Source organism: Grampus griseus (assembly GCF_964374135.1).
Source record: "Grampus griseus genome assembly, chromosome: 1".
NCBI classification, from domain to species: domain Eukaryota; kingdom Metazoa; phylum Chordata; class Mammalia; order Artiodactyla; family Delphinidae; genus Grampus; species Grampus griseus.
In genome coordinates, this window is record NC_139017.1 from 100,887,425 (window position 1) to 100,911,468 (window position 24,044).

A 24,044-nucleotide genomic window follows, 5' to 3' on the forward strand; every position below is an offset into this window, starting at 1 on the left:
CGTAAAAGTGGTGGTGTGGTTCAATCCCGCGGTCGATTTGCCTTCCTGGAATCCTCATTACCATTTTCTTTCAATGACATCTCCAGCTAGTATCAAAGAGAGAGAGAGAGAGAGAGAGAGAGAGAGAGAGAGTGTGTGTGTGTGTGTGTGTGTGTGTGTGTGTGTGTGTGTGTGTGTGTGTGTGTGTGTGTGTGTGTGTGTTCTTTGCAAAGATGATAAATGCAGTGCTTAATGACCCAGAGAATACACATATAGAACTCAGAAGATGCTGACTGACTATAATAACCATGTCCCATATATGGTGATTTATTTGCATCAGGTCCTATGTCTGATGAAGAAATAATCCGTGAAACAGTGCTTTACAATATGCAGGATGCTAAAAACGTTAGCTGTTTTCGTTTTTATTCTAATATTCTAGACTTTATTGCAGAAAACTTGTATTTATTTATTAACTCCCAGTTTTTGCAACCCATATAATGGGAAGCTTGCCATACATCCTCTCCCATCCACACCTGGCCCAGGCCTGCCTGGTGATTCCCCTGACCCCTGCCCTTGCAGGCAGAACCATCATCATGTCCACTCACCACATGGACGAGGCCGACATCCTCGGGGACCGCATCGCCATCATAGCCCGGGGACGACTCTACTGCTCCGGCACACCGCTCTTCCTAAAGAACTGCTTTGGCACAGGCTTCTACTTAACCTTGGTGCGCAAGATGAAGACCATCCAGGGCCAAGGAGGAGGCTGTAAGGTTTGTGTCTGTCCAGGGAAAGAGCCTGTCCTGGGTGAGAAGGAACGCACAGTGTGGTGCTGTCCTTCTGGACTTCTACCTAAATCAGACTCCAGCCAGCAGAACTGACCTCTTTGTTTCTGGAACCATTTGTAGATTTTGATAAAAGGGCGTTTTGAACTCTCCTGCAGAGATGCTTTACCCCAAATAAAACAACTAGTTTTAAACGACCTCTGATTATTATAGGCCAGAATCCTAAACTGCACACGTGGTTTGGTGCAACATAGAAGGGAGTGACTTACTCTGCGAGGTTACACTAATTAAAGGACAGTAGTTGTTTAAGTTCCTTTTTTCATTCCAACATTTATGTTCCCTAATTAAACCCAAATTTCATTGGTAAATGAAAGCTAAGAAAAAGATTTCCTGATAACTATAACCTGAAAATGGTGAAGTGAAAAAATACCAACCAGCAGAGACCAACTCAGCATGTTAGGAGCCCCAGGTTCAGGTCTGGGCTGCAAGGTGAACAAACTGTGTCATCCTAGGGAAATTCCTTAATTCCTCATTGTTGTGGGGTATTTTCCACATAGAAAATGAAACTGATAATTGCCTCTCTGCTTCTTGGGGATGTGGTGAAGATAAGTGAGATAAAGTATTATAAATGTGCTTTGGGCTCATTGAGAAAGGCATTGCTCACATTCAAGTTGTTTTGTCATGCTTATTTTATTGTAGCATTATTTATGCCTCTGGCCCCTGTAGTTTAAGCGTCTGGCTGCTTCTGGGTTTTCCAGTCCTGGATAGACTTCCACAGCCCAGCATGCATCCTTGGGGAGGGAAAAGCAGAATGTCTTGCACGGTCCAACCTATAGCTTTCACATAAGTAATGACAAGCCAAAGGGGTCCTTCAAGGTTCTCTCTGTGCCTGATTCACACACTCTGCAGAACAAAATCAAACAGCCACAGCTTCAAAATGTTCAGATGAAGTGATAGATTAAAACAGTGAAGAAAAATGTGTTGACTACACTTGGCGTGAGAAACAAAGCATGGTGGTGACTTCAACGAGCATCAGGGAGATGCTATAGAAGTGACTGACGTCCATCTGTTGTAGGGGACCTGCAGCTGTGCGTCTAAGGGTTTCTCCATCAGGTGTCCATCCTGCGTCGATGAGATAACTCCAGAACAAGTCTTGGACGGTAAGGACTCAGGCAGACTGTACCTCAGTTCTTGTCTGGCGATCATCTCTGGGTATTGTTGGGTGTGTCCGGCTGTCGTGCATTTCAGTGGGAGCAAATAGAACACTCTGTGTGTTTCTCAAGCCCACAGTCATGCAATTGCTCATCTTCTTCTTTGAGTTTTTTCTCCTCCTCCGTTCCCAGAGGGATGTTAAAGTCATGGACCTAAGGGCCCTCTCCTTTTAATGAGGAATCCAGTCTTTGTTCACTCCTTGCCCTTGTCCATAGTAAGCCTCTACTCCTGGAGTCCTCCTGCCTGGCTCCAAGCCACATTCCTCAGTGTCTGGAGAAAAGGGGTTCTAAAGGTGCCAGCTGGAGCCCTACAGTGGAGCCACGGCGATGCACAGCCCTCATCGTGCACTTTTCCAGAGAGTCAGTTTGCACGGTGTAGATGCCAAATCTGAGGAATATTGCACATCCCTGTTACACGCCCAGCTTTCCTCTCAGTTTCCAAGTTTTCCAGTGGTTCTTGCTTGGATTAGAGTGTGTCAGACCTCATAAGGGGTGCCTCCACTCCAGGAAGATGCCAAAGAGAGGCTTTCGCTGTGGAAGCACTCATCGTGCAGGACCTGACCTCCTGCCCTAGAGTGCTTGTCAGCAGTTCTTTCCACTCTCCTTGAGTGCTTGCCTCTCATCCTTTCCCCGGGGCGTCTTCACAATTTGAATACCACACTTCCCATATTCCTAAGTACGAGCAAAACTAAACCTATGTACTGATCCAAGTTAATGAAGGGAGAAAATAGCTGCTTATCAAAGAAAAGACAAAGTTTCCTACTTAGCACAAATATTTTTCTAACTAAAATCTGGTGAAACAAGAAAACGAGACAATATTTATGCACCACGCTTAAAAGCTGAGGCAAAATGCCCAGAGGTGCATCATATTTACTCTCCCACCCTCTCTTTGCACTGACAGAACCTGTGGTGAACGTGAACACATCTTTTTAGAACATTTCTGTGTCTTTTTCCTAGTCGGCCTTGCCATGGGCCCCTCCCTGCTTTCTGAATAATTTTTTTTAAAAGAATACATTTAATTACTGTGTGTGCCAAAGTTAAGGTGGAAACAGAGCCTGCTGGCTGAGGTGAATTTTTTAAATATTACTTTATTTCTAAATAAAAGTTTATTTTCTTTGAATAGAAGAGAGATGCTGTGAAGGGTGGGAAGCACAGTAAGTAGTTATACCCGAAATAAGAGAAGGAAGATCGTTTCAATCCCCATTAGCTCCTTGGAAGGCTTTTCACACACACACACCCACATACCACACACACTCGCAGACCTCCCTGCCAGACGCTGAAAGCCCTGCTGCCCTGAAGGACTGCTGCTGGAAAGGCTGACACACACGTCTAAGACACAATTCCTGGGAATCCAGCAGCTTCAGGTTCGATTTCCTTCCTAAGAGAACAATGAATGTGACCCCTAGAGAGCTGTTAGGGCAGAGCTGCTTCCTCCCGTGAGGAGCCCTCCGGCCCCAGCATGAAGTCATCTCAGAGCTGAAGACAATTGAGTCTAATTTGCATATTTGTCTTAAAACAAGCCTTCCAGTCCAGCTAGGCAGAAGGATTTGGGTTGAAAGCTGTGAAATCCCTCCACATGAGTCATTTCTAAAACAAAGAAGGAAAAGAACTCATTGGGTGATCCTGACTCTGAGAGGATGGCTTGCAGAAACACACAAGACCTGGGCTCTGAGTCCCCAGAATCCCTTCCCCTTTGACCTGCCTCTCAAGACAGTGTGCTAGGGAATTGTCTCTTTAAATGCATGCTTTAAATTTTTTAATTAGATTTTTAATTTTAAAGTAACACATGCTCATGCATAAAATTCAATTCTGATGGTATGAGTGTATCAGGTGAATACTTGATACTGGACACTTCCCCACACCCCATGCTGTGCTTCCTGTACTCCATCCCATGGTCCATTTCCACAGCTTCTCAACCCCCTTCTGCATTTCCTGTGAGGTGGGGATTAAGGGTTTTGTTTGTTTGTTTGTTTGAGGAGGCAGATGCAATCCCAGGGGAAATGGTGCAGGCCTCCCAAAAGTTAGACCAGGCCTGGGTGTGTGATTTAGGAAGGGGAGTTCTCACCCAGCTTGGTCACCAAAGCCGAGTGTGCATATTGGGCAAGTCCCCTATACCTTGGGCCAGACCAAAAAATGAAAGCAATTTTGACTCTCTCAGGCTTGTGGTGATTAAGAACGAACAACGTTGATGACAAGAGCTTTCTTACTTGAGATGATGTTCGTGGTAACAATAGCAGCTAACACTCATCTATGGACCGGGCACATCATTCTCAGTGTTCAATGCATATTAACGCATCCAAGCCTCACAAATCACAATGAAGTGGGTGCCATTATTTTCCCCTTTACGCAGATGAAGAAACAAGGGTATGACTTGCCTAACGTTGCATAGCTTGTAAAGAACAGAACATTTGATTGAACAAAGGAGAAAACTGGCACAGGAGTGTTACATGAGCTCCCCAAGGTTACGCAGCTAGTTGGGGGGTGGGGTGTTGGCTTCCATCTCCATCTCCCTTTCAGTGCTCATCACAGGGCCAGCTAAGCTATAAACAGACATGACGGAGCGCTGTTCCTCTGCAAGAATCACTACCGAGAAAGGAAATGCCCTTTTCTCAAATGCGAGGCAGAAGAAAGTAGGGGACCTGGGCAAGTTCACAGTCTTCCAGGTTCTGGAAAGCAGAGTTGATGTCAGCCTTTCTTCTTGTCTTAGGGGATGTGAATGAGCTGATGGATATGGTTTGCCACCATGTTCCGGAGGCGAAGCTGGTGGAATGTGTTGGTCAAGAGCTCATCTTCCTTCTTCCAAATAAGAATTTCAAGCAGAGGGCATACGCCAGCCTTTTCAGAGAGCTGGAGGAGACCCTGGGTGACCTGGGGCTCAGCAGTTTTGGAATTTCTGACACTCCCCTGGAAGAGGTAAGGCAGAGATTCCAGGTGGTTGCTGTCAGGTACCAGAAGAGGTGGTTCTTTGCCAAAGTCTAACACAAAAGTCTAGAAGGGAAATTCTGTAAAGGCAAAAAGCCGTAATTCCTCACCCAAGCGTAGCAACTATCTTCATTTTTGGCTCATTTCCTCCTGCCTTTGTCCATACGCACACATATTTTACATAGTTGTGGTCACCATATACATACACTTTTGTATTTATAGAAGACTCTTTTAGACAAAGAGTCGTAATGTATTTTCTTCCTATGATGAAGCAATCCCCAACAGAATTGAGCTTGGGTTAGATTTTTCTGAGAGTGGGAATGCCTAAACCAAATTCTCTCTTTTTTCCTTCTTGACAGATTTTTCTGAAGGTCACGGAGGATTGTGAGTCAAGACCTCTGTTTGCTGGTATGGCGCCCGAGTGTGGAGTTTGTTCCCTTACCACACCCACGAGCTCTATCTTGAAAGCCTAAGGAAAAGTGCATAAAACAACAAGCAGGGAAACACTCCTCCATCGCCTTCATCTGACCCCAAAATAACAGGCATTTTGCACTCTCAGTTCCTTTGGTTGACAAAGGAAAGACAAATGGAATTAGATCTGGGTGGGAAGACTCTAGACGAAATCAGGATTCTTAAGGAGGGCAGGCTGGGAGCTTCACCACCCCCAAGCTTCTCACCCTTCCTGGTCTCCTGTTCCTGCCACATCACCATCCTCATCTCCTAGTCTTATCTCTGCCAGGCCTCTGATCCACTCCTGCTTGCATGAGTGACAGCTCGCAGAGTTCTTAGAGATAATGGTGACAGTAAATACAACCCAGATGCCAGCTAGGACCTCCTGGCCTCTTTGAGATGGAGATAAAGTTATTCTGAGCCCTCATTTAGTGCACTGCGGAGCTTCGAAACTGGGGGGACCATAATTGCTGTGGATTCTGGGGGTTTCTCTTCCATATGTGTGAGCCCGGCCACCAACCATCCCCTTCCGTGATTTCTACCAAATCTCAGAGCCACACAAAGCACTCATGAGTGCAGTGGATTTTACTGTGGAGGGTGGAGGTTGGGGAGATGGACATGCAGGAGAGCTTACCTGCCGCAACACAGGCCACTTCTGATAGAACAGCAGGTATCCACCCACTCTGATAAAATGCTCTCCCTGGCTTCTCCCTTCCCATTCCATTTTCCTCTCTTCTGGTCAGAGGCAAAGCTGAGGCAATTCTCATTTGCTGTCTTGGGCACCTGCCATTGGTGCCCAATGGTGATATGTTACACTTTCTACTGGTGTAACATATCACAGTATTTTCGTGTGCAAAGACTGTTTCCTCTTCGTTAGTTTCCGGTGCTAGCTCTATGTCACGGTTTTCATCTTGCTTTGTAAGTGATCCCAGCTATGCCTAGAACTAACAGTAGTCAAATATATCAGCCCACACATGTGCCATGACCCAGTTAGGCTGTGTGGCAGCCAGAAGAGGTGGCCATCCAGGCAGAGTGGGGAGAAAGGTGCAGTGCTCTGGAGGGGGTGGGAGCAGCTCACCACAGGGCCCAGGTCTTCTTTCCAGCTTTGTAGACACAGGAATTAAATTCCCTCAGCTCACCGAAGGGCAAAAACTTACATTAACCAAAACCAGAATGAAAACATGCTAATTTATATTAGAAGCTATGATGGATTCAAGAATCAGGGCCTTTAATCTGCACAGAATGCTCCTTCTTAATAATTAGGTCCTGGGACTTCCCTGGTGGCGCAGTGGTTAAGAATCTGCCTGCCAGTGAAGGCAACACGGGTTCAATCCCTGGTCCAGGAAGATCCCACATGCTGTGGAGCAACTAAGCCTGTGCACCACAACTACTGAGTCTGTGTGCCGCAACTACTGAAGCCCGCACACCTAGAGCCCGTGCTCCGCAACAAGAGAAGCCACTGCAAAGGGAAGCCCGCGCACCGCAATGAAGAGTAGCCCCGATCGCCGCAACTAGAGAAAGCCTGCGCGCAGCAGCGAAGACCCAACACAGCCAATAAATAAATAAATAAATAATTAGGTCCTTTTAGAAGAATAAATTACACATCAGAAGACTGGTCATTCTGGACACAGAATAGAATGTTCGAAAGAGACAGTCAAGGGTAGGGATTAAGAGCATAGCCTCTAGAGTGAAGCAGACCAAACATCAAACCTGAGCTCTGTAATTTGCTAATTGAGTGGCTTTGGGTAAATACTTAGCCTCTTTTTTTGTTTATGAGAACTCTTAAGATTCAATCCCTTAACAACTTCTATGTATAACATGCTGCAGTGTTAATTTTATCATGTTGTACATTACATCCCTAGTACTTATTAATACTTAGTTTCTTTGTACATCAGTTTCCTCATATGCAAAATGGGGATGATAATAGTATCCACCTTTTAAGGTTATTAAGAGAATTAAATGAGCTAAAACATACCAAGTCTTAACACAGTATGCAATTTCTGGTTATGATTCAGCAGCACCCTAATCTCAACACTTACAAATATCTCTTACGTCAAACTCAGCCCTAATTTATACTTTACAAAGGGCTAAGTATCCGTTGTTTTATTTGATTGTCACTATAACCTCGTGAGGCTGGTAGGGCAGGGATTGACCCCATCTGGGGAAACTGAGCTCATGTAAGTTGGATGACTTGCCTTAAAGTCACACAGGCTTTTGAGTCTTATTATTCCCTGGTCTCAGCTCTCAAATCTAGGACCCTCAGTTATACACTCCCACTGTCTCCCATTTTTCAGGTGGCTAATTGTATTTGTTTTGAATAGGCTCCATTTTAGAGGATGGCATTTTTCTGATCTTGTCTTCAGAGTCTGAAGGAGCCTGTGGCTGTCTATGGAGTCATACATTACATGGTACCAAGAGGGTCCAAGCCATTTCTGAAGGGTGGCTCACTGCCAGTGGCCTCTGGAGGGCAGCAGAAAGCCAGAGACAAACAGACCTGAAGCCCTCAACTCTGGTCTGGACCGTGGACTGCAGTCTGGTTGGGGCATCAGGGAGAGAGCAAAGCTCAGAGGATAGACACGAGGACAGGCAGCAGCAATCCTACCAGAGGGAGGGCCATCCACAACAGACATCAGATCTGAGCCCAGATCAAGAGAAAGGACGTGGAGATGGGACTCTGGTGCCAGGTAGTCAATGAGCCTGCAGAAGTTCTCCACCCTCTGAGTAGCAGGCTTGGTACACTGCAGGTGCCCGTGAACATTAGCTGAAAGGATGACTCAGCTGACCCAGCTCCCTTTGCAGCTGCCCTTGTCCTGGGAGACTTTAGGAGAAAGCAGCTAGGGGCAACTAGCCATCCTCTAGGCCCTCTATGTCCAACAACATATTCTGCAAATAAATATTACTCAGTGATGATAAACTATAGCTTCAACATAACAGATGACTTAAAATGGTTTATAAAACACATTTATGTGTGTTAGCTCATTTAATCTTCATGAAAACCTTTTTCTTGTTTTCATTTTACAGATGAGAAAACTCAGATTCAGACAGGTTGAGTCACTTAGCCAAATTTGAACATCTAGTAAGAGTCAGGATTCAAACCCAGGTCTCCTAACTCCTAGTCATTGCTCTTTCCACTACTTCTCGGTGACCTCTAAAAATTTAGAAAGAACCAAATCAACTGTGACTTTTACTTTTTTTGTGTACACAGGTTATACATGAATATATTTTGTTGTTAAATTCAAATAGTACAAAAAACACTAACCCTTCCCACTTCATCCTATGCCCTTTTCCAGCTCTGCCCCTGAAGCTGTAACCTTTTTTAACAATTGACAGGTATTCTTTCAGAGCTTTGCACATGTGTACACATTGTGGGTGTATGTGTATACATAAAATATGTTTCTTTGCATATGATAAATATGCTGTCTAACACAAATATGGTCTTATTACACATATTGTTCTGCACCTTTGTTTTTTGGTTTTTTTTTTTTACTTATATGTGTCAGACCTCTCTGTCTTGTTCCCTTTAACGACTGTAGAGAATTTTAAAACAATTTCAGGCAATTCTGTCTATAGATGTTTTTTTGTTTTTTATATATATATATATATTTTTTTAAGAAGATGTTGGGGGTAGGAGTTTATTAATTTATTTATTTATTTATGGCTGTGTTGGGTCTTCGTTTCTGTGCGAGGGCTTTCTCTAGTTGCGGCAAGCGGGGGCCACTCTTCATCGCGGTGCGCGTGCCTCTCACTATCGCAGCCTCTCTTGTTGCGGAGCACAGGCTCCAGACGCGCAGGCTCAGCAGTTGTGGCTCACGGGCCTAGTTGCTCCGCGGCATGTGGGATCCTCCCAGACCAGGGCTCGAACCCGTGTCCCCTGCATCAGCAGGCAGATTCTCAACCACTGCGCCACCAGGGAAGCCCTGTCTATAGATGTTTTATATCAGAAAATAGAATTTTAAAAAGTTTATTAACCTTCCTGGCCTGATATTTTGTTGCTGACTTAAATGAAGGGAAAATTTACACAGTAAGAAAACAATGATCTTGTGAATGTTTTTCTAAACTATTAATTCCATCTCCCAAACCAGGCGGCACTCAGCAGAAAAGAGAAAACATCAGTCTTCAACACCCCTGTTTGGGTTCTAGCAGCAAGGCCAGACAGACTCCACAGGGCTCCGACGGCCACCCCACGGAGCCCGCTGCTCCCCTGGAGCAGGATGGGCACAGCCAACTTAACACGGGAGTGCAGCTGGCCCTCCAGCACGTGCAGGCGCTGCTGGTCAAGCGGTTCCACCACACTGTCCGCAGCTACAAAGACTTCCTGGCCCAGGTATTACTGCAGTCTTTGTCTGTGCCTGTTTGTTGGTGGTCACGCCTACCAGACCTCTCCCAGCCTCCCCATCCTCTCTCAGGCTTTCTGGTGCACATGGGGTCAGACACTGCGATGGGCACCCTCTTTGAGTTCTGTCAGCTTTGTTTCCTCCCTGCCAACCTTTGTTTCTTTTTGGTAACACAAAGCTTCTTTGTAAGTACTCTACCTCACTTAGCAGAGAAAATAGAATAAGAGTGGATATGTTAATACTGCTTTTATTTTTATAGGGGAGGGTGAAGTCATGTTTTCATTCATTTTTTTGCAGTGACCTTGCATATCAAGGTCATTGTCCGCTTTTTCTTTTTATACTTTTTGTTCAGAAACAGAAACTCTGGTTTACCTCTGGCTGAGCATTGGCCTACTTCAGGGTTCAGTGTTGACCTGCTTCAACCACCCTTCAAAGGTTACCAGAACATTCTGTGTTCTCCTTCACAACCTGCCTTTGCACATCCTCCCATCATGTTCCCCAGAAGACTGACCTTCTCCATCAGGGCCCAGTTATGAGGCTGCTGGATAAATGTTTAAAAGAGTGTGTGTGTGTGTGTGTGTATGTGTATGTGTATGTGTGTATGTGTAACATACCACATACCACAGCCCAAGTTACCATGTTTATTTTCCCACAGATTGTGCTCCCGGCCACCTTTGTGTTTCTGGCTCTGATGCTTTCCATCATCATCCCTCCTTTTGGCGAATATCCTGCTTTGACCCTTCACCCCTGGATATATGGGCAGCAGTATACCTTCTTCAGGTGTGTAGACTCATCCTCAGATGTCATCATCCACCTCCTTGGGTTGTGGGGCTCCTGGGTCACCTGCTGCTTGGTGCGGCCCTGACCTTCCCACTCTCTGGGACAGTCACCAGCATGATAGTGGTCCTCAGGCTGCCCTCAGAAAGGAAATTAATGAGTCTGCCACTTGGGAAAGGTGACCCCCAAGTGGACACGCAAGACTGCCAGGAGGAAGGAAAGAGAACGCAAAGGTTGGGTGAGTGGGTTGAAGCTCCATTTTTTGAAGTGCAGACCTGATACGGAATCAGACCACTGGTGTGTTCCAATAGCCTACCCCCCTTCTCAGGAGACTATAGCCACCTCAAGGCAGAATCCCTTGCCTTGCTTACATGCCAGGCATGTAGTAGCCGTTCAACAGGCATTTGCTGCGTTGCATGTTGGCTACTTTGTCCCTCTGCCCCAGTCACATGCCCATCGAGTAAGCCCCTCTCACTCTGTCTAGCATGGACCAGCCGGACAGTGAGCGGCTCATGGTACTTGCAGACGTCCTCGTGAATAAGCCAGGCTTTGGCAACCGCTGCCTGAAGGAAGAGTGGCTTCCGTAAGTCCCTGCGCACCCCTGCCCTAACACCAGCAGCTGCCCTGGGAGACCCTGATGGTGGGGGCCTGGGATGGCAGGGTTGGGAGAGGCCCCATCTCAGTCCTGCTGTGTATTACACGAACACCACCGTACCCCTGAGCAGCACTCACCCGGCCTCTCCATCAACACCTCTGTGCGAGGGTGTTCCCTGCCCCTCAGGAAGCCCCTGCACCACGGGACAGCTCTGTATTTCTATAGTTCTCCATATAAAAGTACCATGCTGAGTTGACATATGCTACTCACAACTTATCTGAAAGGAATCTGAACGGAGAAGGGGGGCAGATGGGGGATGTGCCCTTGTGTGATTGGACCTAGAATGGCGTTAGTTACCTATATGGCCAACTTTCAATTACTGCTTTAAGTGTGGAGAAGAGAGTTCTAGAGGGCAGTTGAAATCCACCAAGAATTCAAAACGTTCAATGTAATTTTAACTGCTTCTCTCATCCAGTCTTTTTCAGAGTTATTGATAAGGACCAAAATAGATTAATTTCAAAACCTCTTGTATTTGTTCTCTAAACGGCGAGAGCTGCCAGCAGATAAAAGGGAGATTAAGCCATCCACAAGCTAGATAATTTTTCCCAGCCCCACCCACATCTAGTGAATCAATAAAATTCTAGTCTTGATTTTTTCTTGAGCAGAAACCAACCTCCAAGAGTAGAAGAAAATGCATGGGTCCGAGGAGGAGGAAAGGCTCAGAAGGAGAGGGTTGGGCACTATTTCTCATTTTGAGGAATTTTTATCAACCTTGAAGCTGATTGTGGAATATGTTCTTGTCTTCCATGAGGGAGTTCCCCTGTGGCAATTCAACCCCCTGGAAGACTCCCTCTGTGTCCCCGGATGTCAGCCACCTGCTCCAGAAGCAGATATGGACAGCAGACCACCCCTCGCCTTCCTGCAGGTGCAGCACCAGAGAGAAGCTCACCATGCTCCCCGAGTGCCCTGAGGGCGCAGGGGGGCTCCCACCCCCTCAGGTACCTCCCCCTCCAGGGGCTGCTAGGGCCCTGAGCCTGTCTGTGACCACAGCCATTGCGCCTCCTGAGTTTCTAGCCAACTAACGTTTTCAAACTGACGCCTGAGTGAAGGACTAAATGAGGCTCCAGGTCCTTACCTCCTGGAGGAAGCCACTGACCAAAAGCTTCATTTCCACCAGACACTCCCCATTCAATCTAGTAAGAAAATATCTTTAAGTATTGAGAAAATTACACATCAGGCATGATCACTATAGAAAAATTAGAAAACACAGACAAGTCAGAACAAAAAAAAATTACCCCATCACTTGGTGATAACCACCAATAACATTTAGTTTTTATCCATTCAGACAGGATTATATTCAAAATGCTGTCCTGAAACCTGCTATTTTCACTTAACAACATATCATGAACATATGGCCATGTCAATAAATATACATTTACAGTATCATTTTTATGCCTGCACACTATCCTACTGTTTGGATTTACTTTAATTTAGTTAACTACTCTCTCATTGTTGGACATGTGGGCTTCCAGTTTTTCTGTTATCAACAGTGTTGTAGTGTCCCTTCAAATGCACACTTACAATTTTAATTAAGAAACTCTCCATGTGCTGTGTAATTAACATACACACACACACACACACACACACACACACACACACACACACACACACACACACACACACACACAGCTAGCGACCTGTGTTTTGCAGGGATAACAACAATCTTGGCTCTGAGCAGCCTCCTCTCTCAGGAGTTCTGAATGCCAGAATGTATCACAGTGAGCCGCTCCAGGGGTTTCAGAGACAGTGAATGGGGCCAGAGAAGTCTCACCTTGTCTCAGGCTGATAACAGGACTCCCAGCTGACTTGCACAGAGCTGGGTCCTATGTGGTCCTCTCTCATGATTTGCCAGTGAATGAACGACTCCCCATGAGGCAGTGTGGCAGGTGGGGCGAGCACCGGCATTGGCATCAGAGAGCCGTGGGTGGGTTACTTGGCCTCTCTGAGCCTTAATTTCTTCACCTATAAATTGGGGATAACTGCACTTATTTTTCAGCATTATTATGAGAATGCAGTGAGATAAAGAAACTATTATTTAGAAATAGTTTCAACTCAAGTGATGACAACCTCAAACTAACTGTGGATAAAATATGACACAGCTCGTTTCTTTCTCATGTAAAAGTTTATGTGGGTGGTCCATGGTGGTCTGTTTTGTCACTCCCTCCTTTCTGGTAAACAAGTCAGCCTCCTTGGCCAAGATGGCAGAATCTACTTTCCAGGCAGCAGATGGAAGAAGGGATGAAGAAAAAGGGAGGGCGAAGTGTGTGAATACACTACCTTTAAGGAAGATTTCCAGAAGCTACCACAGAGGCACTTTCATGTGTACATCATTGGCCAGAACGGAACATCACAGGAGCCTGGGAACTGTCGTCTTTATTCTGGGTGTCCTTGTACCCAACAAAAAAGTCTATTCCTGTGGCAAACGGCAGGGGGCAGAGCGGTAATGGGGGACAACTGAATTTTGCCACAGCGTCAGTCACAGTTGCTGGCTTGTATATAAATGATTCCATGTTTATGAACATCCTACCTTTCCCTTTTTTATGCTAAAAGCATGTACCTTTCTATTTCTCAAGCAATATATTTTCTCTTTGAATCATAACTCAGCCACTACAGCATCACAGGGATCCCAAAAGAGGGACTTAGGGGCTTGTCCCAATTCTCGGTACCCCAGAGGACGCTCTGCTTCTGTTGGGTTTGCGGAGGGCCCCTGTGGCTGCTTCTACTCAAATACATCCAGTGGCAGGGCACCGAGGCTGTGACCCTGTGTAGTGAGCCCTTGGCTGGAACAGGGAGGAAAGGCCAAGCATAGCTGTGAGGGGACTCATTCCTCAGTGAATCCTGACTTTAAGTCTCACTGCCTCACTTAGAAATGTATTTTCAGTGGTTAGTCCTTGGTCCCTGAGGAAAAAATGTAAAAGACTTTCAGCCAAAGCCTGGTAAAAAGCAAATCAGTTCCTGTGATTTTCTGTCACTCCTGCCTCTCCTCACTATCATTCATGCTTCTCTTGGGAGCATCTGCGTCAGGCATCTGCACAGAAGCTGCTCTGTGTGTGTGTGAGTGTCTCTCTCCTTCACACATACACACACACTTATGTTCACACCCACCCACCACACTCACTCACACACACTCCCCCATTTGCCTGGAATAAGACCAGAGAGTATGAGTTTGCTTCAGAGATGGTAAATCGTCCTCATCTGGAAAATGGGATGGTGGCTGTGGTCTTCTCTAGGGTCCCCTCCTGTCCTAACATATTCTTTGAATGGTGTTGGGTCCTGAGGGGGAGGGGCTCCATCCCTGACTTCTGGGATACACAGAGATAAAGTTGTAGGAGGATCTCATTTGACAGAACTTTTAGAAAATATTTTGTCATAAATTCCCAGGCACCACCCATTGTTCCAGCCTAGATTCCACCAGGGGAGCCTGGCAGTTCACGTGGTTGCCATTTTCAGCTTGAGAAGCAGGTGACGGAGTGAAAAGAGCAAGGCTGTGGAGTCAGACAGATGCAGATTCAAATCCTAGGTCAACCACCCACAAGCTCTAGCCTGGTGCAAGTTAGCTAACCTTTCTGAACCTCAGTTTCTCTGTCTATAAACGAAGGCAACAGTTCTTCTTTCACAGGATATAAGGATTAAGGCAGATAATGTAGAGCATTTAACGCTGTGCCCGGCACACAGTGAGCATTCAGGAGATGCTAGTTCTCCTCCTAGTGTTAGAGAGGAACAAGGTGAAGAAAGTGAACTGAAGAAGGGAGTAAAATGAGAAAGGGGCGGGAAAGACAGAAACCACGAAAAATGAAAAGAATAGTGTGATGATGGTGGTGTAACACTGCCAGAAATTTCCTCGGCTGCCTCTGGGTGGCACCCTTGATACCGCAGGTTCATGGTTCACCAGAAACTAAACGCTATGTATTCCCAAATTTAAAGTGATATTGCCACCTGGTGGCCAAACTCATGCACTTTTTTTTTTTTTTTTTTGATTCAAATACTTACTGAGCAGCTAGGGAGATACAAAGGTGATTAAAACATGGTCAAAGAGGTGAGGCAAATCCACAAGTAATAGAAAGCAAAGTATAAGGTCCACTGAATCACAGCAGTCAAAAGAAAGTGTTTTAGGAGATCAAGAGATTGCTTCCAGCCTGGAAGGGGGCAAATCAATAAGGGGACTGAGATGAAAATAGAAGACTTCAGTCTGGATTGTTGATGATACTCAGTTTGGACTATATTTGTCTCTCCTTTTCCCCTCTCCCCATCTTTGGGCTTAATTTACCAGTAGTGCCAAGGATTGTTCAATGCTCTTTTTCTATACTTGCTTGCATTTTTGCTTCAATGTCTTCTACAGAGCTAGGTCCTTTCGGTGTTTTAGAAGTTTTTTCCTGTTTTTTGAAGGATTCTTGACTTTTTGATCTTGGTGTTGATGGTCTTGAGTCTTTTCCATTCTGGTTTGATTTTTGTGCATTTTTGGCTGGAATATCTTGTACAGATTACTGGAGCTTTTTCTTCAGCTTCCTCATCATCAAAGTCATCATCATCTTCATCATCATCATCGTCATCTTCATGATCATCTTCATCTTCATCAGCAACAAGTTTTACTTTTTTCTGTGGAAACTTGCTACCACTTCCAGGGGCAGACGCTTTCCAGACTTACTTAAGAGTGCCACGTCCTCCTCCTCTTCATCTTCCGACTCTGCATCTTCCTCCACAGCTACTAAGTGCTGTCCACTAATATGCACAGGCCCTGAGCCACACTTCAACTGTAAAACCACAGGTGGTGTTATTTCAAAGCCCCCAAGGGAAACTGTTGGCTGCACAGACATTTTCAAAGTTGCCAGTGTTGCTTTGATTGGACTGCCTTCATAATTCATCACCTCTGCTTTGATGATGTGCAATTCATCCTTTGCACCAGCCCCTAAACTGACCGTTCTTGAAGATAACTGGTGCTCATTTCCATCATTATCCACCTTAAAGTGATCATCTTTGTTGGCCTTTAGTTAACAACGAAAAAGATAGTTCTAGGGCCTCAGAGGGCTCATGTCCATGTCCATCGAATCTTCCATGGGTTGATGGCATGCACTTAGGTGGGAGAGAAGGTGGACGGAGATAAAAGACTACTGTTCCAGGGAACAGTCGCGCAGGACAGAATCACACCAGGACTCATGCACTTTTGAATTCTCTAAAATCTTTTGATTAACTCGGAGTTCTTCTAGATGTATTCTGAAAGTGATTTGTAAATTGTAATGCACTGTTTGAATTCTTTCATTCATGTCAAAATTTATGGTGCCAGCTATATGCCAGGTACTATTCTCGGGGCTGGGGACACAACAGCTAACAAGTCAGAAAAAGTCCTGGCTCTCACAGAATTTGTATCCAAAAGGGGGTAGCAGATGAAAACGAGTAAACAGTTTAATTGGAAAGAAAATTTCAGGTAGAGATGAAGATGTGAAGACAATACTACAGTATGTGACTAGAAATAGAAAATGCTTCTCTGAGGAATAAACTTTGGGCTGAGATTTGAATGATAACAAGTTAGCCATGAGAGGTTGTCCAGGGAGAACATTCCAGGCAGAGGGAGCTGCTGCCAAGGGCAAAACTACAGCAGGAATGAGAGGTGTGCATTTGAGAAACAGGGAACAGAAGTGGGGGGGTGGGTAGCAGCAGGTGAGCTCAGCCTTGGTAATGAATTTGGATCTGATCCTAGGGTTTGCTGGAGTGTGGTAAGCAAGGCAAATGGGATGTTCTGATTGATATTGTTAAGCTCAGTCTGGCTAATGAATGGAGAATGCATTGTGCAGGGCCACGGTGGAACCAGAGACCAGTTTGGAAGGGTCTGTAGAGGTCCAGGTGACATGTAGATGGAGGCTTGGTTTAGGATAATAGTGGTAGAACTGGAGAGATGCTGATGGACTGGAGATTTATTTTGAAGTGAGAACTGTCCTGTGTCATCAGTGGAATAAAGAAAAGAGAGGGTTCGAAGGTGACTCCCACATCATTGCTATGGGAACTGGGGAGATGCCAGTGCCTTACTTAGTATTTTCCCAGTAGCTGAGTCTATAAATAATTTTTGGAAAAGAACAAGAAGTTTCACCTCAAATTCCGAGGTAATTAATGCAGATATCTCATTGCCGCAGAGAATACAGCGCAGCACTGAAATTCTACAAGACCTTACAGACAGGAACATCTCCGACTTCTTGGTAAAAACGTATCCTGCTCTTATACGAAGCAGGTAAGAAGAGACCTTTCTATACTTTTCATCCTGGCTCCCTGTGGGAAATATTGACTAGGGACAGAAGATAATTTCCTCTCATGATTTATCAACAATCAGGGCAGTGGAATTTTTTCTTTTTCCTAATTTGAGAGCCTCATCCAATAGAAAAAGCAATGGGGGCATATACAAGTCGAATGCAACTTATGATTAATCTTGCTTTGTTTAGGACAAGCAGTTAACGTTTAAGCCATGCACTATTACAAGTAAAATAAGAAAGTATAGAATTTGTCCAAAATACAGCCTCATATTTTAATTAGTTAAAAACCAGAGGTGCCTCATATTTTAATTAGTTAAAAAAACAGAGGTGACGTTGGAAGGGAGGAAGGAGAGTAAGGGGAAATGGTAGAGACAAAGAGAGAAGCAGGAGGGAAAAGTAAGAAGCAAAAAGGAGAAAGGAAACAGACCAAGATCGGAGAGAGGCGGTGGGATAGTCTGCGTGAGCCCACAGGTTGCCCAGGTTAACTGCACCTGTCACACTCTCACTGTGAATGATCATCTGTATCACTGCCCTTTCAGATGCAGCTCTGCAGCTGTTCTCACAAGCCCCACCCCGGGACTGCTTCAGCAGTCCCATCAGAGCAAGTAGTATGACAAGAGCATGCTATGGAGAGAGGATTATAGGGGACCCTGATCTGGGCCCCATGTTCCCTGGAACTTTAAAATAAAACATACTGTCTAACTTTAGTAGTAGTTACAGTTACTTTCCCTCCCAGTCCCTCAACAAGGGATAAATGGACTCAGCTAACTACAACACACTGCAGATGGTGAAAGCAGCTGTTGAGAAGGCAGTGCCGAGCCAGCAGTTAGCAAAATGAAGAACAGCGTCCAAGCACAAAAATAAAAACAGGCTGCATAGACTCTATTCAGTAATGCAGTGAACAGCGACCATCCCACACTTTGTGCTCAGCAGCAAATTTGCAATATGGAATTTTGGATTTTGTGCTTTATGACAATGATAGTCCATGGGGCTGAACTACGAGGACTAGAGTTGGTATCTGCGTGTTTCCTATCTTGTAATTTTGCCCCTGATTGACTGGAAGTCAGTCTCTTAACTTTGGGCTAGGAGTAATTCAGAACTTCCTCCAAGCGTGCACGTGATTATGAAAGTCTCGTTCTTACAGAGTGGAAGAGGGGAGGGCTGCAGCCTTCACTCCATGCTGGCATGGTCGTTGCCGTATTTTCTGGGTCCAGATCATCTGACAAGTGACCTTACAACAAGGCCACCCAGAAAGCCCTGCAGGCAGGATGTGACTTGGAGAGGCAGGATTGGAAAAGATCAGTCCTTTCTCCACATATTTATTCAGGCTCGGCCCCTGGCCCGGGAGGTTTCCACATTGCTTGGACATCAGGAAATGCAAAAAAATGCCCCTGAAGACTGGGAGACCCCAGTGAGTGTTTGGGGAAGAAAGTTAACACTACTGCATACTTGTTGTATTCATTGTATGATTTGTTTTGGCTTTCAGTTTGAAGAGCAAATACTGGGTCAATGAACAGAGGTAAGAAATTATTTTTATAAGAAATAAAAGTCTCAGAGTGATCTATTTAATTCATTGCACATAAAAAAGCCACACCTCAAAGTCATGTGGATGAGCTGTTCTGTATGTGCTCAGGAATTCATAAGACATGTCTTGGAGGATACATGGCTACACACACCCTGGGCCCAGAAGATGCTCAGCAGTAGATCTCCTTGGAGGGCATAAATGAGAGGTGATGTTCCTGAAGAGGAATTCCAGAGCACTCTCACTCCAGGGAGGTTCTAAAACCTCCGAGCAAATAACAGTTTAGAACAAGAGCACATGTAACCTAAGCCCTGGCACTCCTCGGCCCATTCCTTTTAAGCCTCAGGGCGTCTGGCCCAGCCCCAGACTCACCCCGTTCCTGAGGTATCCTGAAGGTTCACACGGTTCCCAAGGTTGCAAATCCTCTAGGGATCATCTAGGAGGGAGCCCGCCTCACGGGCTCCCTCAGGAACAGGGCCTCTAGAATGAATGCAGAGCTGATGTGGACTTGACTTCCTGGGCAAATTCTAGACCATAAAAGTGAAATTCAGCTTTTAGAAGTGTTCCCAAGAGGGAAGTGAGGGACCTCAGCTGAAGCAGAAAGGCGGGGGGACGAGTTGAGTCCCTGAGAAATAAAGTTCTTCTCCTCTGCCTTGCCTATCCAACAAATTAATCTTGTTTGTTGAGGAGTTTGGCTTTTATGCTGCCATTGAAGGGTTTTAAGCCAGAGAGTGACACGCCCAGGCCAGTGTTTGAGCACCGTTACTGAAGACTTCCAGAGCAGTGTGGAAGATAGTTTAGAGTGGGAGGGACCCAAGGCTAGGATCCAGTTAAGGACTAGAGCAGGAGTCAAGGCAGGGGTGGGTGAGAGGCACCAAGAGAGGCATGGCAGGACTGGACCAGTTTTGATGAGTCCAGCACACCGGAAGTACCTGCAAAGTACAGAAGCAGCACAGGAAAAGGACCACTGGTAGGGGTGGGAGAAAGTCAGGGAAGACCTCAAAGAGAAGATCACATAGGACAGATGAGCTGGAAAGGCACCCGGGGAAACTGGGAGCCCTGCGAAGGCAGAGAGACACAGAGGCAGCCTGGACCACTGTGAGCTCTGGAAATGATTGCATGGCCGGAATGGGCCACTGGAGGGAAGGCTTGAGGAGGGGTGAGGTTGGAGAGGTGCGCAGACACCAGGCTCCGAAGGGGTCAGTCCTGGAGGCAGTGAGGAAGATGTTAAAGCTGGTTTGTAAAGGGGAGCTATGTTTCCCGATGGGCCAGACAATTCCTGCAAAAATACACACTTTCCTACTGAAACTGAGAGCTCCGGCAACCACGAGGCACACACACATGGTTCATGGCACAGGTCTGAGGACTTCTTGCTCCCTTGTCAGGTACGGAGGAATTTCCATTGGAGGAAAGCTCCCGGCTCCCCCCGTCACTGGAGAAGCCCTTGTTGGATTTTTAAGTGACCTTGGCCAGTTAATGAATGTGAGCGGGGTATGTAAACAGACTGGAGATCTCGTAGGACTTTCAACTTGCCAGTTATCATGAAATAGAAATGATCTTGAACGCTAAGGGAAGGGGGGAAAAAAAAAACCTCTTGGTTGTTTATTATGGTTTTCCAGGGCCCTCTCACCAGAGAAGCCTCTAAAGAGATGTCTGCTTTCCTTAAACATCTAGAAACTGAAGACAACATTAAGGTATTGGCCCTGCACAGTCTGCCCTAGAGCTAAAAACTCATGTGAGCTGGTTGTTGTATTTTTATTTTCCCAACTTAATTAAATTCCATCCCTCCTCCTGTTTAAATCTGGCATGGAATGTCTCCCAGCGGCCAAAACCTTCCTCCCTCTCACATTCTTTTTTCCTGCAGCTCATTTTTTCTTTAAACAGCTGCTGTTAGTGCAGAGTCTCCTATGCAGTAGCAGAGCCTAACAAAGCCACATCTCCGCCCTCTAGGTGTGGTTTAACAACAAAGGCTGGCATGCCCTGGTCAGCTTCCTCAACGTGGCCCACAACGCCATCTTACGGGCCAGCCTGCTCGAGGACAGGAACCCCGAGGAGTATGGCATCACCGTTGTAAGCCAGCCTCTGAACCTGACCAAGGAGCAGCTCTCCGAAATTACAGTGTAAGCTACTGAGGCCCCGGCCGCACAGCTTTCTAGTCACCTTCTCCACTCTAAACACCCCGAGAGGATTTTCACTAGCAGAAGCTGCTGGGCTGGATGGCAAGTTTGTTTAATCACACACACACACACACACGAACATAAGACTTCGTGTGCCAAACTGCGTGGCCATTCTTCCTCCTCATATTTATTTGGAAAGTAAGCATATGTTTGGTTCCGTTCCCTTTTGGCTCTTGATAACACATTGCTCCTGGAGCTTACACAAATACTCTCCTTTCCAGTATGCAAAATGATTGCCAGGAACTGGGAGGTTCAGTAAATCTTTCATCGCCCCAGTAGTAATTATCTTAGATTCCAGTAATTTCCCCCAGACAGTCAGGCTTCGGACATGTCGACAGATCCTTACCTTCCTAAAGCCTAGGCTCAGCTTCTAGCAGTAAAAACCTCACTCTTTTGCAATTTGTAGCATGTTTGCCTTATTCGAGGCCTACATTTGGTGAGAATGCCTTTGTTAGGCAAACTCCTTCTGGAAGGCAGTTAGGGGACCCAATATACTCCAAGTGCCCTGAACGTGCCCAGGGCCATGGCTGAACTTGGGTGGGTCCTGGGCCCTTGGGACCTTCCTCAGGACACCCTCTGAGGCCCTCGACTGAGGAAAAGTAGTCTATGTCCATTCTCACTTAGCCCAAGTTTCCATACCTCCTGCCAAGCCTCTTGAATATGAAATATGAGAGAGGAGTCTCTTGTGATTATAAAAATAGTATATAACATAGTATGTGTTCATTAAATAAAGTTTATAGAATGGAGTTTTAAGAACTTAGTGTTTATAACCCAACACAGTTTAGGGTGTTTCCTCTAGACATTTTTGGGTGTTTCCTTCCAGTAATTTGTTATAATCTTAGTGTGTGTGTGGATCAAGCTATTTGTAATTTTAACAGAGCAGCGACTAGCACATATGGTGCCTCTGTGGGAATTAGGAAAAGGTGCTCCTTTCTCAAGGCGGGCGCTGGCTTACACCAGAGTGCCTGGCTTGTATGTGAAGGCCGGGTTGGATTTCAGCCCACACTTTCCCCCTTAGCCAAATGCTTTCTATCTGATCTGGGAAAGAGTGAATAAGATCCAACATCCTGTATAATCAGCCTGTTCCCTTTTTACTTAAATTTATGTTATAACGTAACATTTCCCTATGTTACGATGTTTCTTGAAAGCATGATTTAACAAGATAATTTAAATAAAGATAAATTTTTGTTTTAAAAATGTATTTCTTTTCACAGACCCTATAACTATCTACGTAAAAATTCAAGAGCATCTATAGACAAATTATTAGAACTAATAAGAGCATTGCAGTGCATGAGATTAATGTAAAAATCCGTTTCTATACACAATCAACAAATAATTAGAAAATGTAATAAAAAGAAAATGTACTAGACTTTTATATTAACAGGGGACAATATTTGATATTGACCTTAATATTCAACATAAACGTAGAACAGGAAATGCACAGATATCCATTTGCCTTTGACCCAGTTGGATTTACACAGCTGAGTGAGATGACAAGCTTCAGGCTGGGGAAGGGGATTCTGGAGGTGGTTCCCTGGCATTGGTGAGGGCTTCCGAGAGCCTGACTTTGTTCTTCTCCTGCTTCCGCTCCTCCTCCCCTCTCTCCCTCTGTCTCCCGTCCTTCTGCAGGCTGACCACTTCTGTGGATGCTGTGGTGGCCATCTGTGTGATTTTTGCCATGTCCTTCGTCCCTGCCAGCTTTGTCCTTTACTTGATCCAGGAGAGGGTGAACAAAGCTAAGCACCTCCAGTTTGTCAGTGGAGTGAGCCCCACCATCTACTGGCTGACCAACTTCCTCTGGGACATCGTAAGTATCAGGACCTAGCACCTCCCTCACCCCCGTGGGCCCAAGGTGGGTGGGCGTTTGTGTGTGCTCTGACTGAAGAGACGTGGCAGGGTGGGGCTCTCGGACGGCCAGGGATGCTGAAAGGTGATGTGGCCAGGGCCCAAGCTGGGGAAAGATGCTGGGCACAGCTTAGCAACCGCTGAGTGGGAACTCTGTAGGCCCTGCACAAGGGGCCTTCTGATGCACCAGATAATCCCTGCCCTGCAGCACTGAGGCTGGCCTTCCTGAGAACAACCGGGAGCTGAAGAGATGATATCAAGAGGCCCTTCACACTGCATCCTCTCGTTAGGTCCCACCCCACCCTCAAAGGGGTAAACTGGAAACTGCTCTGTGGTAGAGTTGCCAGATAAATAAGGGGCACCCAGTTCAATTTAAATTTCAGATAAAACAATGAACAATTTTTAGTATAAGTATATCCTAATCCCCCCCCAAATATGGCATTCTTACACTAAAAAATTTATTGGTTGTTTGTCTGAAATTCAAATTTAATTGGGCATCCTATAGTTTTATTTGCTAAATCTGGGAACCCTACCCAGTGGCCTTATTTTGCCTACCCAACCAGAACTTCACTATGTTAGATTAGCTACCACTTGGGGGAACATGAAGAAAAAATTATTTATCAAATCAACAGCAGACTACCACCTCTCTCACGATCAGGATTGATGGGGGAAGAGAGGGGTCAGGATGGGTTACCTTGCGACAGGCCACAGGGTCAAAATGACTTGACAGTGAAGGCCTGGTTATAATGTGGGAGTTGTTATGATGCTAACTCCAGCCTATTCCAGGCGTCTTGGGGAACAAGATGTTTTGTTTTATCTCAGCATTCTAAGACTAACGCGAGTCTCCACTTCATGGTGATGATAGTGTATATCACGATGGAGACCAACACAAACAACCTTTTCCACTATGACTTTTAATAATGATGGCAGATATCTTACTCAACTTACTAAGCAGCCGTCACTTAACAATATAAAGCCAGAAATCATCAGTACCAACTAATCTTCCCTCCTCTCTTCTGTCTACGTGAGGAAACACTTATGAACACATGGGGAGGAGGTCAGAGCCCATAAACCTCACTTTGGATGAGAACATCCCTTGCAGCCACCCAAGTTGGCCCTGTGCTTAAAACATGAGAGGAGCTAGGCTC

The 24,044-nt window shown here is 45.6% G+C and overlaps 1 protein-coding gene and 1 pseudogene across 2 annotated transcripts in view; one reads left to right on the forward strand and one right to left on the reverse strand.

The window, feature by feature from the left end:
• ABCA4 (ATP binding cassette subfamily A member 4) overlaps positions 1–24,044 on the forward strand; it is a gene marked incomplete at both ends in the record, with an annotated part of 143,058 nt that overhangs the window by 96,848 nt on the left and 22,166 nt on the right. The window contains 14 exons of the mRNA XM_082663876.1: positions 559–752; positions 1,840–1,924; positions 4,683–4,888; positions 5,257–5,305; positions 9,430–9,671; positions 10,337–10,461; positions 10,943–11,041; positions 11,865–12,051; positions 17,239–17,333; positions 18,839–18,871; positions 20,260–20,365; positions 20,494–20,568; positions 20,825–20,994; positions 22,681–22,858. Coding sequence (XP_082520002.1) covers positions 559–752; positions 1,840–1,924; positions 4,683–4,888; positions 5,257–5,305; positions 9,430–9,671; positions 10,337–10,461; positions 10,943–11,041; positions 11,865–12,051; positions 17,239–17,333; positions 18,839–18,871; positions 20,260–20,365; positions 20,494–20,568; positions 20,825–20,994; positions 22,681–22,858 — 1,844 coding nt within the window. The remainder of the gene's footprint in view (positions 1–558; positions 753–1,839; positions 1,925–4,682; positions 4,889–5,256; positions 5,306–9,429; positions 9,672–10,336; positions 10,462–10,942; positions 11,042–11,864; positions 12,052–17,238; positions 17,334–18,838; positions 18,872–20,259; positions 20,366–20,493; positions 20,569–20,824; positions 20,995–22,680; positions 22,859–24,044) is intronic.
• On the reverse strand, positions 15,400–16,167 carry LOC309835623 (nucleophosmin-like; annotated as a pseudogene). Its single transcript has 2 exons — positions 15,599–16,167; positions 15,400–15,517 (listed from the first exon to the last, which is right to left on the reverse strand). The product of its transcript is annotated as a nucleophosmin-like (transcript).